This window comes from Rhineura floridana, chromosome 1 (genome assembly GCF_030035675.1).
Source record: "Rhineura floridana isolate rRhiFlo1 chromosome 1, rRhiFlo1.hap2, whole genome shotgun sequence".
In the NCBI taxonomy this organism is placed as follows: Eukaryota; Metazoa; Chordata; class Lepidosauria; order Squamata; family Rhineuridae; genus Rhineura; species Rhineura floridana.
In genome coordinates this window covers 180,116,959-180,137,630 of record NC_084480.1, presented here as the reverse complement: position 1 = coordinate 180,137,630, position 20,672 = coordinate 180,116,959, and the positions used below count along the sequence as shown (strand labels likewise).

At 42.1% G+C, this 20,672-nt stretch overlaps 1 protein-coding gene across 1 annotated transcript in view; it reads left to right on the top strand.

Moving 5' to 3' along the window:
* Positions 1–20,272, top strand: part of UBE2QL1 (ubiquitin conjugating enzyme E2 Q family like 1) — a 53,305-nt gene extending 33,033 nt beyond the window's left edge. The window contains exon 2 of the mRNA XM_061588413.1: positions 17,312–20,272. Within this exon, the coding sequence (XP_061444397.1) occupies positions 17,312–17,443 (132 nt within the window). The 3' untranslated portion in view covers positions 17,444–20,272. The remainder of the gene's footprint in view (positions 1–17,311) is intronic.
* The last annotated feature ends 400 nt before the right edge of the window (positions 20,273–20,672 follow it).

Here is a 20,672-nt window from a genome sequence, read left to right as displayed (position 1 = left end):
TAGTGCAAAATGCTGCAGCCAGAGTTCTCACTGGGACAAAGAAATTTGACCATATAACACCTGTCCTGGCGCAGCTGCACTGGCTACCGATATGTTTCCGGGCCAGATTCAAAGTGTTGGTTCTTACCTATAAAGCCCTAAACGGCATCGGACCGCAATACCTGGTGGAACGCCTCTCTCGCTATGTACCTACCCGTTCACTACGCTCGACGTCGAAGGCCCTTCTCCGGGTCCCAACTCATAAAGAGGCCCGGAGATCAACAACTAGATCTAGGGCCTTCTCAGTGGTGGCCCCCGAACTATGGAATGCCCTCCCAGACGAGATACGCCTGGCGCCTTCTCTGTTATTTTTTCGGCGCCAGGTAAAAACCTACCTTTTCGCCCAGGCATTTTAAACATTTTAAATTTAATATTTTAAACCTAATATGGATCTTAATTATAAACTCAGTGGCAACTCTATATCAGATTTTTATCATGTTTAATGTTTTTATAATTGTACTATATTTTTCACACTTGCTCATATTTTAATTGTGATTTTATTTGTTGTACACCGCCCTGAGAGCTTCCTGCTATAGGGCGGTCTAAAAATGTAATTAAATAAATAAAATAAATAAATTAATGACCTAGAATTAGGAGAGAGCAGTCAAGTGGCCAAGTTTGCTGATGACACTAAATTGTTCAGGGTTGTTAAAACAAAAAGGGATTGCGAAGAGCTCCAAAAAGACCTCTCCAAACTGAGTGAATGGGCGGAAAAATAGCAAATTCAATTCAGTATAAACAAGTGTAAAATTATGCATATTGGAGCAAAAAATCTGAATTTCACATATACGCTCATGGGGTCTGAACTGGTGGTGACCGACCAGGAGAGAGACCTCGGGGTTGTAGTGGACAGCATGATGAAAATGTCGACCCAGTGTGCGGCAGCTGTGAAAAAGGCAAATTCCATGCTAGCGATAATTAGGAAAGGTATTGAAAATAAAACAGCCGATATCATAATGCCGTTGTATAAATCTATGGTGCGGCCGTATTTGGAATACTGTGTACAGTTCTGGTCGCCTCATCTCAAAAAGGATATTATAGAGTTGGAAAAGGTTCAGAAGAGGGCAACCAGAATGATCAAGGGGATGGAGCGACTCCCTTACGAGGAAAGGTTGCAGCATTTGGGGCTTTTTAGTTTAGAGAAAAGGCGGGTCAGAGGAGATATGATAGAAGTGTATAAAATTATGCATGGCATTGAGAAAGTGGATAGAGAAAAGTTCTTCTCCCTCTCTCATAATACTAGAACTCGTGGACATTCAAAGAAGCTGAATGTTGGAAGATTCAGGACAGACAAAAGAAAGTACTTCTTTACTCAGTGCATAGTTAAACTATGGAATTTGCTCCCACAAGATGCAGTAATGGCCACCAGCTTGGATGGCTTTAAAAGAAGATTAGACAAATTCATGGAGGACAGGGCTATCAATGGCTACTAGCCATGATGGCTGTGCTCTGCCACCCTAGTCAGAGGCAGCATGCTTCTGAAAACCAGTTGCCGGAAGTCTCAGGAGGGGAGAGTGTTCTTGCACTCGGGTCCTGCTTGCGGGCTTCCCCCAGGCACCTGGTTGGCCACTGTGAGAACAGGATGCTGGACTAGATGGGCCACTGGCCTGATCCAGCAGGCTCTTCTTATGTTCTTGTGTTCTTAAATAAAACAGTCTAAGCAGACTAATTATTGAGAGGGTTTTGATATGTAATTGATGTAGCGGAATCATAATTAATTAATTAATTAATTAATTATACTTGTATACCGCCCCATAGCCAAAGCTCTCTGGGCGGTTTACAGTAACTAAAAACATATACAATTTAAAAATACATCTTTTTTTTTTAAAACAATTTAAAATACAATTAAAAAATTTAAAACAATATAAAACACACGCTAAAATGCCTGGGAGAAGAGGAAACTCTTGACCTGGCGCCGAAAAGATAACAGTGTTGGCTCCAGGCACACCTCGTCAGGGAGATCATTCCATAATTTGGGTTCATAGTCAGAAAAAGAGATACCCGCTAGGTTTCTGTGAATCGTACTGTTGTTAAATGCACATGAGCAGTCAGCACAAAAGGTTGTGTCTTTGAACCATATTTGTCGCTAGAGGCTCCATGGTATGGAGCGCCTGTGATCAACTTTGCCTGATACACCAATTACACCCTTTCTTGGCAGGGATAGTCTGGTCACTATACTTACATGTATTCGTACCCTTGTGATAAGATTACTGTTCACTTAGTGTAGAATGCAGCAGCTGGAGTGTCCAGCTATGAATATATTTCACCAGTGCTGCATAGACTGCACTGGCTGCCAGTTAGGATACCTCGCTGACCACCTTCCCCACTGTATATACAGCCCAACCTTAAGATCTTCAGAGGAGGTGACCAGTCATCCTGGTGACTGCCATTACCAGCAGATTGTCATTTAATGATTTCTCAGAAGCAGACCTTCTTTGTGGTAGCACCAACCCTCTGGAATGCCCTCCTGCAGTACAGGAGGCACCAAATGGCATGAGCTTCAAATGGCAGTGCACCTCTATGAATGTCTATTAGAAGTACGTCCTGTTAAGTTTAATGGGAATTATTCCCAAATCAGTGTGTGTAGGACTGCAGCCCAAACCTTAATGAGCCGTAAGAAAATCCAACTTCTTTTCTCTCCCAATTCTTCTCACTGAGAGCCAACCCAAACTGGATTTTACAGCACCTTAGGAAGATGCTCAGGTTCAGGCTTTGGCAACTCTCCAGAGAACTATAATGCTGTACTTGTGGAGTGGTCACCACAAATTGCTCTGTATAACTATCTCTGCTGTTACGCCTCTGTCACTTTGATAGTACATGGACAAAAGTACTCAGGCACAGTGATCCTAACTTGGAGTCTGGGTGGAGTGAAGCAGTGGATTTGTCACCACATCTGAAGTCCTGCCGGCTTGTGCCAGCTGAGACAGAGGGTTGGCGGTAGGTTGAAAAATACTGTGTTGTACCAGTCCTAGGCTGACATAATAGAGGGGCCCAAGCGGTTAGCCCCTCAAGCAGTCTTTACAACTTTGGATGCTCTACCCTGCCCTGAAATGTCCCGTTTCAGAGTTTATGGCTTTCTACTACGATTGGGGGCTTTCTGCCCACAAAGATGAAGCTGAGGCCTCTGCCATAGCCTCCAACAACTACAACTGTTCCTCTCTACCACAGAGGCCAGCAGAGAGAAATCTACATGCCATCCTAACCCCCACCAGCCATCAACTTGGGGGTGGGGAGCAGCATTGCATTCTTGGTTACTCTTAGAGATTACGAGGAGATACAGATAAGAAAATAAAATCCAATTAACTTTATAGGTAAAAGTTCATACCTTTGCTTGTTCCTCTCTCAGGAATAATTCCAGGAGGTAAGCCAACTTTTTCCATGCCAACTTCAGATTTAGAAAAGTCTTGAAATGGTTTTACTACGCAGTGTTGATCCTGAGAAGAACATAACCATACACCAAGCTTTGATGGGCTAGTTGCTGACAGCTGGAAAATTTCAGTTAGTCTCTTCTTGGGAATATCATTTATAGTCAGGACTTGGTTCAACCAAGATTTGGGAACTGCTTGTTGTAGATAAGATGTCCACACCAATAAACACCTTATTTGCCCAAACTTTCAATGTGATTTTCTAGCAAAATTGTTCCCATTTATTATCTTTGTAGGCTTAAAGAAAAAAAAGATGGAAATAAGGAGCAAGATTGAGATCCCTGTTTATTCTGTGATGATTATAGTAGTTCAATATACATCCCAATTCCAAAGAAAGGGAATCCCAGGGAATGCAGTAATTATCGAACTATTGCCTTACTATCCCATGCAAGTAAAGCAATGCTCAAGATTCTACAACAAAGGCTCTTTCCAAATGCCAGATGTCCAAGCTGGATTTAGAAAGAGAAGAGGTACCAGAGATCATATTGCAAATATACATTGGATAATGGAACGGACCAAGGAATATCAGACGGACATCACCCTGTGCTTTATAGATTACAGCAAAGCTTTTAAGCGTGTAGATCATGAAAAATTATGGAATGCTTTAAAAGAAATGGGGGTGCCACAGTATCTGATTATCCTGATGCACAACCTAAACTCTGAACAAAAGGCTACTGTAAGGACACAATATGGAGAAACTGATTGGTTCCCCATCGGAAAAGGTGTGAAACGGGGGTATTTTATCACCCTATTTGTTTAATCTATATGCAGAAAGTATTATATGGAAAGTGGGATTGGAGCAAGATGAAGGAGGTGAGAAAATTGGAGGGAGAAATATCAATAATTTAAGATATGCAGACAATACCATACTACTAGAAGAAACCAGTAATGATTTGAAACGAATGCTGATGAAAGTTAAAGAGGAAAGCACAAAAGCAGGACTATAGCTGAAGGTCAAGAAGACTAAAGTAATGACAACAGAAGTTTTATGTAACTTTAAAATTGACGAGGACATTGAACTTGTCAAGGATTATCAGTACCTTGGCACAGTCATTAACCAGAATGGAGACAACAGTCAAGAAATCAGAAGAAGGCTAGCCAGACAAGAGAAAAATCAACTCATTTGAAATGTGGTGTTGAAGGAGAGCTTTGCGGATACCATGGACTGCAAAAAAGACAAATAATTGGGTGTTAGAACAAATTAAATCAGAACTATTACTAGAAGCTAAAATGTTGAAACTGAGGTTATCATACATTGGACACATAATGAGAAGACATGATTCACTAGAAAAGACAATAATGCTGGGAAAAAGAAGGGAGTAGAAAAAGAGGAAGGCCAAAGAAGAGATGGATTGATTCCATAAAGGAAGCCACAGACCTGAACTTACAAGATCTGGACAGGGTGATTCATGACAGATGCTATTGGAGGTTGCTGATTCATAGGGTCGCCATAAGTCATAATCGACTTGAAGGCACATAACAACAACAAGACTGGGGAGGACAGCTATGAGAGAACTAGAAAAGGTCCTCAAATGCAAAGATGTATCACTGAACACTAAAGTCAGGATCATTCAGTCCATGGTATTCCCAATCTCTATGTATGGATGTGAAAGTTGGACAGTGAAAAAGGTGGATAAGAGAAAAAACCAACTTATTTGAAATGTGGTATCAGAGGAGAGCTTTACAGATACCATGGACTGCGAAAAGACAAATAATTGGATGTTAGAACAAATTAAACTAGAATTATCATTAGAAGCTAAAATGATGAAACTGAGGTTATCATACGTTGGACACATAATAAGAAGACATGATTTACTAGAAAAGACGATAATGCTGGGAAAAACAGATTGCTAGAAATCAACTTGAAGGCACATAACAAAAATCATAATGAATTTATGCAAGTGTGATGATCATTTGTAATACTAATAATGTTCTCTATATGATAAGGAACGCTCTGCTTCATTAACTCACTTTTGGCTGGATTTAGCTGCAATCAGTGGGCTTGGTTCAGTTCCCTGCTATGGGCAGATACTGAATAAGCTACAAAAACACTTCCAAGGAAGTACATGAAAGCAGTAGAACTTACTTCCAAAATAAACCTGATTAGGATTGTAGTGTACAATGCTTGGGAAATTAAGCTTAATGGAATATGGTATTGCTACTTACTCTCAGCTTCCCTAAATGTTGAGAAGTTTCAGGAGCAGCGCTTGTCTGGGTTTGGGTTCAGTTCACTGTAGCTAATGGCATTTTTGTAATAATTGGATTATAATTTATTATTATTATCATCATCATCATCTTGTCCCGCCTTTCCTCCAAGGAGCGCAAGATGGCATAATGGTTCCCCACCTCTCCTTTTTATCCTCACAACAACCCTGTGAGGTAGGTTAGGCTGAGAAGCAGTGACTGGCCCAAGGTAATCCATTGAGCTTCATGGCCAAGTGGGAATTTGAACCCTGGTCTCCCAAGTCATAGTCCAACACTTGTAACCAATTTTCCACACTAGCTCTCTATACATATGTACAATTTGAGATTAGATGGAGACAGACAGTATACCTCTCCGTAGGTAGGGAAGTAAATCCACTACCCCCTTATTGGATCCCCAGAGAGATTGTTGCAATCCTGAAGCTGCCTTCCATTCTTCAGCTCACTCCTTCTGCTCAATCTGTGTCCCTCTGGAAAAGAAGATGAGCCACCTGCTCCAGTGTCTGCTGGGTTTCACGTTTCACACCATTCTCAAATAAAGCAGGGATGGGGACCAGCATGGCCTGTGGTCAGGGCCAGCGACATCCAAAAGTTCCCATCCATGCCATAAAGAGACATTCCTTGAACAGCATGGGTCATTACTGAACAAGAATATATATGCTAAAGACAGACATAGCTTGGCCAGCATAACAGCAGGCTGTTAGATAAACCTCAAAGAAGCACAAATTAATCTAGAAAGAAACTGGACTAGGTAAAAAAAAGGAAAACATGGCAAAATGAGGTCTTTTTTATCTATAGCTTTGTTGGTCTTGTTTTATTATGGGAAGTTTATTTTATTAGTTATTTATTTCACATATTTATAAACTGTTTAATAGCAGAACAGTCTAAGCAGTTGCTGTTAACAGTGAAGTGTATATAGAAAATCCAGCTCATATTTTCAAACATAGATTATATAATGCAAAACCCAAGTTACAGATTTCACTGAAATAAAACTCAGTGAGCTCAAACTTCTATAAAGAATATATTGTTTCCTTAGCCGCTCAGCTGGATGCGAGTACTATCTTCTCCAATCAGCAGGGTGCAAACAAACTACTATATTTTCCCAATGACTCAGTAGGGTGCAAAAGAATTCTATCATCTTGCAGCCCAGTATGATGGAAGTAAACAACCATATAAAATTTGAAGGAAGCAAGGAAACAAGCCCACAAAGAAAGGCAAAGATAAAGTCTCTGCAATCCAGAGGATCTCTTCTGCATGTGAAACGCTTTATTGTGCTTACATAAGAAGATTGTGCAAGAACTTCACATGAGGAAAATCAGGTTGCCTGATCAAACCACAGAACCCAACTCTGGCAAGTGAACCCACACAGTCAGTGTAGAAAGACACATTCATACTGGATAGGTCTGCAAACAGCTATCAGCCATGACAGCTAAATGCAGCCTCCATATTCAAAGGCAGTATCCTTCTGGTTGACAGATACTACAGCAGAAAACAGATAATGGCCATGTCTATCTTGTTCTGCTTCTGAGTTTTACAGGGGGCACCTGTTTGGTCCCTGTGGAGACAGGAGTGGTGGACTGGATGGACTCCAACATATTTATTTATTTATTTATTGTATTTGTATACCGCCCCATAGCCGAAGCTCTCTGGGCGGTTTACAGCAACTAAAAACATCAAAAACAAACATACAAATTTAAAACACATCTTTTAAAAACAATTTAAAACACAATTTTAAAATTTTTTAAAACATAAGCAATTCTTCTGTTCATAATCACGTTCCAAATGAATTTCAGAACATCTCTCCTCCCAGTCACAATCTCCACTCCATAAAATCCCTGTAAAAGTTCATTTGAATTTGTTGAAAGATAAAGCAGTGGAAGGAGGGAATCTTTGTCTTACTGGTTTGCTTTAAATGCATTTTAGATGCTGAGGATAGGAAGGAAGCATAGATGCTCTTTTATTTCTTTTCCTTTTTTACAAAAATACCCCCATAAAAAAAACCTGTTACTAATATGCTGCTTTCAGATCCATGTAACAGGGGTGTCTTATTGTCTGTTTAAATGGAAAAAATGCAGACTTGCCAGCAGGCATTGCAGATTTCTTAATTCCACCTCTGACCTCACACTTCAAAACAAAATTTTTCTGTTTCCAGTTTCCATGTTGATCTCTTAAACAACAGATGTAGTTTTGACAAAGCCAGAGTAAACCATGGTCAGCCATGGAGTAAAGGTAACTGTTTTCCAGCAAGTAACTCTTTGGAAAAAATGGAATGCATTTCAGGGATATGTTTATTTTTGGTTTTGCTCTTGTTATTGCAGTAGTTACTAATATTTATTTATACAGGAGCAGCTATTGACCTGTTATTTGTTTAACAAAAAGCAGTCAAAGCAGAAGGAAAGTAATTATAATAATCAGTTTCGCAGTCGGGGCCAAACTACATGCGATGGCAGCAGTTACGCTGTTGTTCATTTTTCTGCCCCAGTCTGGGAGACTGATTTTTTTCATCATGAGGGCATATGGATTCCCTTGGCCACTCACCCCCCCGCAACTGCCCTGTGGTCCATCATCCCAGGCACATTTCTCTCTGATTGACCCTCAGTACTGAAAGTAAGTAACCCAGAGTGGGACAACTGTGTGGGGCAACAGGAGCACCATGATGTCAGGTAGGTGAGGGGTGAGGCCTCAACTCCTCTTACTCGCATGCCCCCTTTCATATGAAAAACCAGACTCTCCTCCAACCCTGTTTCATACCTGAAGACACAAACACAAAAAGACACAAATGTGATTTCCCCCATCAGGTTTAATTTGGTTCTCAGTAACTCTTTCCTTCATTTCAAAGATGTAATGATGGAATCCATGTATCCTATAAGGAGCCTTTTTGGACATTCCAAAGGAGTTGCAAGAGAGGAATAAGATTTAGTTCTCCTTACCTTCCCCGGATTTTACACCTCATTTTATGGCTGGGGGCTTGGGAGAGATATATGTTCCCTCCCGCGTTGGGAGAACCTCTATACCCCTGTAGGATTATGCATTTCTCTGTCTTGCCAGGTAAGCACAATTGGTGAGCTTGTTTTGGGACTGGGGCTCAAAAGGCTTCTGCTGTTGTTGATTTACCCCTGATCCACAAAGGAATGTTAGGTATATTCAGACACTGTCCATGTTTGCTTGGGGCTGCAGCTAGTCCTAATATGGATGCACCCTTGAATGTGCACCAGGACACACTGTGTGGTGAAGGATTTCTGAAGCAGACAGATCAATTTTGAAAAGCCGCCTAGTGATTGTGATCTTGAATTCTGCTGTTCTCCTAAACCAAGGGTCCCCAACCTGTTTTAGGCCCAGGTACACATTTGAAAATCTAAGAAACAGTCATGGACAACACAAAATACCCATTTCACAGAAGAAAAACTGTTAATGCTCAGACACCCCCCCCCAAAAGGGAAAACACCTACACTCTCTCCAAAACAAAACACAAGTGTTGGGGGAGCAGCAACCCCCCCTATAGGCACCCCTAGCCAACACACTCCTAAATGCTAATTTTTAAAAGAAATGCAAGCATTGGGGCTTTGGTGGGCAGCTAGGATGTGTGTGAGGGTGCTGTGGTGCCCACAGATGCCATATGGGGGACCTAAACTATACCATGTGCTGATTCCATGCACAAACAAAACAAAGAATAAAATAACTCCTGTACGTACTCCAGCATCCCAAATCATGCTATAATTATATAGCATATTTTTTAAAAAACAGTCTTTTTAATAATGGCTTTTATATTCTTTCTTATATCTTGTACCATATATTATTATAGGCTCAATGAATACAGGTACAGCAGGGCTGCAGAGACGGACACCAGGGTTGCGGATATACACATTTAGACCCACTCCCATGGCTGTGCGACTCCTCCAGGCCCCTCACTTGATTAAATGATCTGCAGCCTTTTGTATCCGTAGAGGCTCCCCATGTGATTGAGAACCCTGGAAGATCAGGATTCTTAACTGCATGGGAAGCTTCTATGAATATCGAAGGCTCCCTCCTGCAGTAGTTCACTTTAGTCACACGAGGGGCCTGGAGGAGTTGTGCATTCTTGAGGCGGGGCAAGATGTACATCTCTGCAGCCCTGCTGTACCTGTGCTGACCATTTCCACCTTTAACATGACCACAAGGATGGCAGTTTTTGTTCAGTTAGGTACTACAGTGTCATGGCAACCAGAGCCTTTTTTCCCCTCTTGCTATTTGAATTCAGAGATTTTAGCAGAAAATGCTAGAGAAAGTGATGTTATTCAGTGACACTCAGGTTAATGCCGGTTAAACTCAGTGCTAAGAATGAGTTGGTCGACTGAGGCAGTATCATTCTCGACAGTTCCACTTTCGGGCTGAGCATTCCCCACCTCCAAACATTTGCAGGATTATTATTTCCCAGCAAAGGTACGGAAGAGAATATCTGCAACATGAGATGTGAGGAAACGTCATTGCACTTTGTGGGGAGAGGAGAGTTCCTTACTATTCCGGGAGGTTGCAGAGGAGTTTTCCTTTTATTTTCTTATCTTACTTTTCCCAAGTTCACGAGTAGTATGGCGAGGCGGCATTGACAGCACTCGAGGCACTCAGCGGCAGTGCTCGAGGTACCAGGTGACTGCGGTGAGAGTGTGCAAAACACCTGGTGGCAGCAGTGCCGGTGTGTGAGGTACCAGTAACAGTGATGGCAGCACCAGAAGTGCCCGGTTGTGTTAGTGAAGGAGGTGTCCGGCCCCAAGAGACGGAGAGAGAGAGAAGGACGGAAGTGAGCAAGGCACCTAACAGCAGCAGCTGCCCCTTGGTTGGTGGGTGGGAGAGGGGAAGGAGGGGGCAGGGAGGGCTGGTGATCTGCGTGGGGGAGGTCTGGTGACCTATGGGGGAGGGAGAGGAGTGCAGAGGTTCAATACACAGTTCCCTGGGAATACATCCCATTGAACCCAATGGAACTTACTTCTGAGTAGTCATGTATTGGATTGCAGCCTTAATCTGTCTGGTGAAGCTGTCAGGGTTACAGGAGACTGTGACGATCCCTCCTTTGGCTCCACCTGTCAGGTTCCCACCTGCTTGTGGCTACTGCCTTTCAGTAGGCACCACCTCAGGACACCACCAGTCAGGATCGTCGTTTTTTTTCTCACTCCGCTCTAGCACAGATCTCAAGATCCCACTGCTAGACAGCCACCACCAGCCAATACTGTAACAAACCTGTAAACAATACTGCTAGAGACTTTGCCTCAGTCATTCTGTAGCTTGTTACTTTGTGTCTGGGTGCCCTTGCTGTCCACAACCCCCCCCGTATCTTTGTCTATAAAGCATACAATCCTGGGTCGCTCTGGATACTTGACGTTGTTACAGTATCTCCCTTCACCGCTGCCACCATATGATACAGTTTCCCTTCAGCCTTGGTAATTACCATGCCCTCCCTTCTGGTCTGTGTATTCCCAGCCAAGGATCCGGCTTTTGGTAAACCAATAAAAGTATTTATTTGATAACACTTGGAAATAACAAGATTACTTTAGGAATGTTTAATGAGCATATGGTTTCATATAGTGTCACTCTTTATGTTTCTGGTCATATATATACTGTCTAAATATCAGGCAAATATAATCCAACCCTCCCTCAGAACTCTGCCTACCAACCCATCCAAATAACTCTCCCCTAACGACTCTCCAACAACTCTCACCAACCGACCTCCTCTCAACTGTCATCCTCCCATTTATACCTTCAGCCATTCAAACACTCAGCCAATCATCATCCAACATTCTCCAGCATTCTAGCCCATGTACTCCCCCCTCTTACTCAATTCACTTACCATATATCCCTATATAAACCCGCACTTACCATATTTACAGTTTTTAACATATAAGGACATCACAGAGACATAAAAGACAGAAGCTTCTTCTGGCATCCCTCCAGTTATGGGCTGTCTTTTACATTATGTCTCCCATTTAGTAGAAGAGAAAAACAACCCATATGCCTGCTAGGGAATGGAACGGTGAACCACTGTGTTCTTGTCTAATGTCCAAAATTCTTCCCTGCCTGAATTAGAGCTTTGGTGTGTGTGTGTGGGGGGGAGGTTCTTCTAATGGACTATTATTGAGTAAGAATGCCCAAAATTTGAAAAAGGCAACATAATAATTGAAGACTTCTTCCCCATCATACATGCATCAGAACTGCGATCCACCTTCAAGTGGGAAAAAGGGCGATGTGTGTTCAATGCTTCCTCCCCCCCCATCCCCTGAACTGGAACTTTGGGAAAGGTAGGAAGCAGGTAATGCCATTGTTGCACCTCTTGCTACAAGCAGAACTCAGCTGGAGAAGCTGAGGTGGTGAGTGGCTCAAGGGAAGACAGAGGGCAAGAGAGGATTTCAGTATTGTTAGAATATGCACAGACATTATTCAGAGGTTCCATCCACACTTTGCTCTTCTGCACAATGTTTCCATGGAGATGAGGGCTGCCCCTCCAGCACACATTCTTGTGTGTGTATGTTATACAGTTATGAGAGTGGCTGTATACTATAGCCAGCATGGATTTTTCACATTCCGCCATATGAAATTGAAGATACCCTACATGCCATTCTGCTGCTTTCCATAAGCTTATTTTAAAATCTTACAAAACTTATATTCTGAACTCAGAAATGCTTTCTTAACAACCCTCTAAGGTTGCATGACAATATACAAAACATTTAGAGAGAATCCAGAGTTCAAAGTGTAAAACAAGAGTAAAATAATCCAGACCCCTGTTGGGCTTTTTTCTGTTAGTGATCTCATAATTTTACAGAGTACATGTAATCCTGATACTGACCTTGCTCCATACTCTGTCTCACCTTCATCTTCTGCAGTTTAAAAGTTAAAAAAATGCATGGCTGATTTTAATTAATTTAAGAAAATTAACATTGGAGTCTATGATAGAGCAGACCAACTGCTAAAAACCAGACTAAAAACCAGACTAACAGCTGTTTGGCTTGCCTAATCAGGGCCACAAACATGCCAGACATTTTTTCCACTTTAAACCATCATGGCTTTCCCCAAAGAATCCTGGGAAGTGTAGTTAGTGAAGGGTGCTGAGATTTGTTAGGAGACACCCTATTCCCCTCTAGTGGCCAGAGTGGTTTAACAGTCAGCCCCTTTTCTGGTGATTGTAGGTCTGTGAGGGGAATAGGGCATCTCCTAGCAACTCTTGGAACCCTACACAAATTAGACTTCCCAGGATTCTTTGGGGGAAAGCATAACTGTTTATAGTGGAATAAATGTCTGGCCAGGGACAGTTTTGACGTGGCTGGGAACAGCTTTGGTTTAAATTTGGGTAGGAGATTGCATATGCCTGCTGTAGAATAAAAAGGTAGGGAAATCCTGAAAAATGATGATTCTGTTAACAATATTTTCTTTTCGGAAAGGAAAGGGGCTTTCCCTTTGCCCAGTGCCCACCCACCCAATCTGTTCACTTTTCCTCCTCCCTCAGGTCAGTTTCACCTATCCTAAGCATTATTGTACAGAAATAAATCCCATTTAGCTCAATAAGCATGCAAATGATAAAACCTGCACTCCCCTCCTTCTCCCTCCTATCCCCTCCCTCCTGCCCCTCCCTTTGCTTGCTCCTCCTTCCCTCCTTGCCCTTCCTCCTTCCCACTCCAGCCCTCCCACCTTTCCCCTCCTCCTCCATGGTCAGTTTCACCTAACCGAAGCATGAGTATACATGTTATCAAATTCTTCAAGCTAAACAGGAAGTGGATTGGTCTGTCAGAGACCAACCCAAATTGTGTTTGCATTTTTACAAATTTGTAGGGCAGCCCAATATCTCAGAGGAGGTCAGGTCTCCTGCTCCCCTGGTGTATTCACTATAGCTGCCCAATTTCACTGCTTTTTAAAGTTTGATAGAAATATCTGTGGGCTATAACTACTGTCCTGCCTGAACTCAAAGAACTCAGCTGTAGTTTTTTCTTTTATTGAAGTAATGGAAAGTTTCAGTTCAGCGGGTTTCATGAATCTACCTATGACTTACTTTGAACTCAGCATTCATCTCTAGCAAACTAGGCACAACTTGGCAGCAATAAGACATTGACTCAGCAACTAACCCTTCCCCTCGCCCAGCTTAAACGGCTGGGCAGGCTCCCTGCTTGCATGTACCCCAAGTAACTGTTGAGTGCTCTCACGCATAAGCGCAGACTCCTCCTGAGCTGGAATTGTTGAATTTCCCACCGCATTCGCTTCCTGGACTGGGGCGAAGGCGGGGCCTCGGTCTTTGTCCTGTCCTCTCCCTCTGCGGGGGGAGGCCTGTCCAGTGGCGGTGCGGGCACTGGGAGAGACGCCTCGTCAGGCGAGGGATTGACAGGCGGGTCTGGTGGTTTTTCCAAGGGGGTGTCTGGGACTGCTGGAAGTGACCTGTCAATGTCCAGAGCGGGGGCCACTTCGTCATCCGCCCCCTTGCTGGGTCCTTCCCCGACTGGAACGTCCCAGTCCAAGTCCTCCTCGCCCCCCTCCTGCTCGCCGGTCCACCTCCTGCTAGCATGGCCCACGACAGGTACGTTCTTAAACCACAAGGGTTTTGACGATTAGTGAATATAGATTGAAATATAAATAGAAGCACATGCACCCACCTTTATTGGCCCCAAGGTGGTTTGCAACTATTAATTGTTGTAATATCTTATAATGAAAACTGGAGAACATTAAAACAAGCCAGGTGCCCGTTTGAATAAAGCTAAGGCTGTAGTCCTATACCTACTTACTGGGGAGTAAGTTCCATTGAACATAGTGGGATTTACTTCTGAATAAACATGGATAGGATTAAATTGTAAGGCATTTATACTTTTAATAAATGCAGCAAAGTTCAGTTTTATGTGTTACGTTACACATAATAGATTGTATCCACACGTTTTACTCCGGGTAGATCCACTGAAATTAATAGACCTAACTTAGCCATATTCAATCATTTTAATAGGTCTACTCTGACTAGGACTGGCTATTCAGTAGGACTGGATACAGTCCAATGTATTTTATCATCTTAAAGTAGTGAGATAAGTTTTGGTCTGGTAAGAAAATAACTGTTGTATATATTTCACAGGGCTCCTTCAGGGAGGAAGGGCAGGATATAAATTTAATAAATAAATAATAAATTTCAATTTCCCTAAAATTTCTGTTTCTTTCTGGCAGTAGAGGAAGAATGGGGGGAGGGATTGCATTTTTTCCATGGTTTCAAAATTTCCAGAAATGTTACATCTCTAGCAAAATTTCACCCACAGAGTTTGGAAATATACTGGAAGAATGGGAATCTTTTACAAAATATTGCATACTGGAACTAAAATGAGAAGTACTTCCTGTAGGTATATCTTGCTTTTTATTTACCATCTTGTGGTGGTCCCTATGACAATAAAATACTGCTTTATCTTCTTCTGCATAGTTTTGCTGAGTCTCATAGGGCCACTTCACACTTTACTCACTCATCTCTTTTTTTGATCGGGTCACTAGCCTAGTAGATGGTGGAAATGCTGTAGATGTCATCTATCTAGATTTCAGCAAAGCGTTTGACAAAGTCCCCCACGACCTTTTGATTAGCAAACTCGTCAAATGCGGACTACATGGAAATACTGTCAGGTGGATTCACAACTGGTTGGAAAACCGTACTCAAAGAGTGGTCGTCGGTGGCTCTGCTTCGGACTGGAAGGAGGTTTCGAGTGGAGTGCCACAGGGTTCTGTCCTGGGGCCGATACTCTTCAACATTTTTATCAATGACTTAGATGATGGGGTGGAGGGAAGCCTTATGAAGTTTGCGGATGATACGAAACTGGGAGGGATAGCTAACACAATGGAAGACAGGAATAAAATCCAAAGGGACCTGGATAGACTAGAAAATTGGGCTGAAATTAATAAAATGACATTCAATAAAGACAAATGCAGGATTCTGCATTTAGGCCACAAAAACAAAATGCACGGGTACAGGATGGGAAATACCCGGCTTAGCAGTAGTGCGTGTGAGAAGGACCTTGGAATTGTAGTAGATCGCAAGTTGAACATGACCCAGCAGTGTGATGCTGCGGCAAAAAAGGCAAACGCGGTTTTGGGCTGCATAAACAGAGCTATAGTTTCCAGGTCGAGGGAAGTAATAGTCCCACTATATTCTGTATTAGTCAGGCCTCATCTGGAATACTGCATTCAGTTCTGGGCGCCTCATTTTAAGAAAGATATAGACAAGTTAGAGCGGGTTCAGAAGAGGGTGACAAGGATGATAGCCGGTATGGAGAACAAGTCTTATGAGGAAAGGTTGAAGGAACTTGGCATGTTCAGTCTGGTGAAGAGAAGGCTGAGGGGCGACATGATTACACTCTTTAAGTACCTGAAGGGCTGTCACATAGAGAAGGGTACAGATTTGTTCACTGCTGCCCCAGAGGGTAGGACTAGGTCTAATGGTTTTAAGTTGCAGGAGCGTAGATTCAGATTGGACATTAGAAGGAACTTCTTGACAGTAAGGGCAGTTCGGCAATGGAACCAACTGCCTAGGGAGGTGGTGGGATCCCCTTCACTGGATGTCTTCAAGCAGAGGCTACACAGCTATCTGCGGGAGATGCTCTAGCTGTGGATTTCCTGCTGTGAGCAGGGGGTTGGACTCGATGGCCTACAAGGCCCCTTCCAACTCTATGATTCTATGATTTACATTTTTATTCATGAATGCTAATGTTTGTGTTGGAGAAAACAGGCACCCAAGCAATTTATGAATGGTGGCACTGGTGTCATTTTCTGTGTGTGGACACTGATATGTGTATCAGATTCCTAATGTGTAGACCTAGACTAATACACACTTTTGCTGCCACTCATGTAGTATATAGTATGCTCTTTTTCTGATACTCATGTTGCAAAAGGCATATCATATTATTGCCATGTTCTGTTACGCAAAGGGACGAGGTGATACCCTTTAGACTTTTCTATAGCTTGACAACCAAAAGGTCCTTGTTTAATGAATATGGATGACTCTGTCCTTTAAACTTAAAGCTCAGTCTGCATTTACCTCAGAATTGTTTTGCTTTGTCAAATGTATATATATTTTAGGGGCAAAATCCACTATCTTTGCAAGTTCTCTGCTTTAATTTGATACTTCACTCAGCTACAACAATAGTAAAGGTAAAGGGCCAGGTCTAAACGGTTATCCAAACCTGGCTTTGACTTAGTAGGATGTTCTGTTAGGCACCATAGACCTGTTCAGGCACTGATCATGTGAAGGGGCTTTCTAGAATTTGCCTGGCTAGCCCCAGCCCCTAGATGCTGATGTGGACACCGACCATGCCACCTAGGCAGCAAATGATAAAAATCAGCCTGAAGGGGACTACATGCATGCAGATGTATGTGATAGGACACCTTTCATGAGGATGTACATTGTGGTCAATCATGGTTTATCTCCCTATGGAGGGAGTCCTGTGCACATAAGGCCCCTTGAGTCTGACACCAATCATGCATTGGCCAGGGTCATGGCCAACTCTCACATTGTCATCTAGAAGGGAAGCTTCACCTGCTCATTCATGAGAGTCCATTGATATGTTCATACTGAAGAGGGCTTATTAATTAATGCTGGTAGGTGAGATTTATTTAATACTAATATCTACAGTAAGGTGCTAAATATACATTTTCTTCTCTTGCTTTCTTTCATACAGGGCCGCATCTGCAGAAAAGCCGGAAAATCAAAAAAGTCCTTCAGCCGTAAGGAAGCCGAAGCAACTTTTAAGAGCTTGGTGAAGACCCATGAGAAATACGGGTGGGTCACTCCCCCTGTGTCTGATGGCTGATGCTCCTTGCAACCCACACATCAGACGCTAACAAAAACAACAACAACAATGAAGTACTCGTTGACATTTCCTCAATGCTGTATACCACATTCATCCTTTTTCTACTTCAGCTTCTGTTAGATATCATGAATGTCATGGAGACGTCCAAATTATTTATGAACAGATCTGTTTACAAAGGGAGGGAGGGGAAATGCTGTATAAGATTATATTTTGAAACTGATGACTGATCAGTTGATTATCAATAAGTCACTTTAGAGCAGATGTTGAAATTATATCACTTGCCCCCACCCTACCCTATTCTTCCATCGAGCCACATTGTCGCCTGCTTTTTCCCATGGTGCAGCAACACCAACCAGGCGATTCTGGAAATTCCATCCATCGTTGCTTAATTCATTTAAATGTATAATGAAGCAGTTAATATTTAAATAGAAAAGCAGTGCATTGCAGATCCATCTTTGCTGTGCTGTTTTTAATCTAGGTTTTCAAGCAGGTCAACCTAACTTGACGATGTGTTTTTTTCTGTGGAGCTGTGGTCTGCTGTGGCTAAATTTTAGACCTCATTTGTGCTCTGTAATATGACATTTGGTTCATAAAAAAAACAATTCTAGCAAAGACACAAGCTCTAGTATTTTTTTAAAGCACCCAGTTGGTCAAAAATGTGCTAGCTATGGTGATATTGTGGTGTGCTGTTGTTCACCGATAAAGCCAATGTGATCACATGAAATTCAGGTGATGAAGGCTTGAGGTACCAGATGAACCCATGTCAAGGGACTGCAAGGGGTTGGTGGCCAAATGGTTTTTCTCTTCCCAATAGGACAAGGTACTTTGAGGACAGCATATTTACCTGTCCACTTCTGCAACTGTCAAACAAAAAATTAGACAAAATGTAGATGAATTAATCTTCAATGTATGGTACTTAGTTTCAAATGATGGACCACTTACAAAAGCAAAGTCAGATTTTTAAGAACTAAGGCATTTCTGTGACTTAATTCTGGATTTCCACATTCACCCACCATAAAAGATAAATACTTTTGAGTCCAATGTCAGAGAAAATCAGTTAACATTTAAATGTGCAGCAGAGTCACTAAGAATCCATATTCCCTCTTCAATTAAACAATTTTTAAAGAAGTCATATAATGTTATTAAGAATTCAAAGAGTGAGTTTGAAATGTGGAGCCCAAATGGAGAATTGTGTTGGACACATTCTAAATAAAAGCAACCAAACCATTTAATTGCCTCAATATTTAAATCATTCTGTTTGAAGAACGACTGTGTAACACTAGAAATCTTACGGATATATTATGAATACTTTCACAGCATTCTTGATAAATTATATGAGGACATTATTGATCATAACATGCAATGAAGTAAACATTTGGCAGCACAATCCTAAGCTCAGAAGTTCTACTGTGTTCAGTGTAGCTTGCTCCTTAGTAAGTGTGCTTAGGACTGAGGCCTATCAAAAAGCTTTCCATCATATACCCCTCTCCAAATCAGGCTTTAGAGACATCTGCATGAGAGAGAAACGCTTGTGTGTACACAGCTTGGTATGTTATTGCTGCCGGACAGACAAGCCACTATTGAATATTATTATTTTCCTTGTACATCTAATGACTTTTCCATTAGGTTATAACTTACAACAAAGGTACTCCCATTTTTGTCGAAGCTCCAAAAGAGTTAGCAAGTGTGGGTCAGAATCATTTCACTGGCCTAAACAGAATTTTCTCCTCTTAGCCGATTCTCAGAAATGGAAGATGCAAAGGCAGGAAAAAAATTCCAGAATATATTTTTACTGTCAGTGTGCATGTGTGACCTGTCTTAGTGCATATTGTTGCACAAAAGCATCATATATGTGTTGGCAATTTTTGTTCACTTGAGTGCACTGTGAAAGCTGGATGATGTGAATACTAACACACCTTGAACATTGTTATTTACGCTTTGGTTTTAGGCCTTTATATGAAAAACCTCTTGCAGGGGAGGAAGGAGGACTTTGCACGTATTTGGCACTCCTACTTGGCAAAACTGCATGGCCTCATATAACTGAAATAAAAACACAAAGTAAAACAGGTGCTCCCCTTTTCTATCTCCCTGTTCAGAGATCCTCCTTCCACACAGAAACACACGTGTACAGTATACTTAGTACTGAAAAGCTCACACGGCATCCACTGGATAGAGGTTGGTCATGCCCTGCTTAGCTTCTGAGTCCGGCCCAAATTCTTTCAGTTTAGGCTTTACCAAAGGCCTAGCGTTTGAGCTTCCAGACCAGCCAGTCATTCTCTGGACTGGGCACCAATGCTCATGTAGGCCCACCCTGAGAAAAAAGAGGGATAAAGGTGAAAGGACACTGCATTGCTCCATCTCTTATTTTTCGATTTGCCTCACTGTACTGTTCCATTATCTCATCTTTATCCATTCATTCTGGAAGGAGAGGGGAGGTGGAGCAGTATGGTGGCAGCAAGGGAAGGGCTGTGTGCGGTTAGTGGCTTGTTCACTGACTCTGCTTGGCAACAATTCTGCCATTGTCAGTGGGAGTGGCAGTGCTAACTATGGTGGCACCACCTGGAACATTGCACCCGCCTACCTGTACACTTGCCCTGCATTTTGGCTGGCAGCAGTTAGTGGCGCCATAATTATGTACCACAATATGGACTGCAGAAGATGTGGGGGAGAATAGGGGGTGGGGGTGTTTTCATGTCCGTAGATGGAATGTGTGTGTGTATGCATGGGAAGATGATGGATGGGGATGTGGTAAATGTATAGATGCATGGGTATCTGTGTGTGTGCATATGCATGCTCAGTGTATGGGTAACATGTGAGACGAAACATACAAGGGTAAAAATAGGCCAAAGTGTCAAAAGAAGTATGGGAAATAGCAATCTTGAACCTATATTTATTTGTTTTATTTACATTTCATTCCATTTCATTAAATAATATGTTCTTGAAAATACTAGCACAATGAGTTTCTTTCTGTAATTAGAACAAGTGTCTTCAAAAAAGACTCATGGCTTCTAATTGTGAACTTTGGGCTTCATGTGCTTTAGATAGAAAATGAAAGATTTTCATGAATGGAAAACAAGCTTTTCAGCTTTTTAATACGGTGAATTTATTCCTGAATTGTATGTGTGTTTTCAAACATTTCTCTTTATTCCACGATGCAGAAGATGGGGGAATCTGAGGCAAGTGTGGAGTAACAGGCAGTGTTATATAAAGGCTCTGCCATGCTATTGCA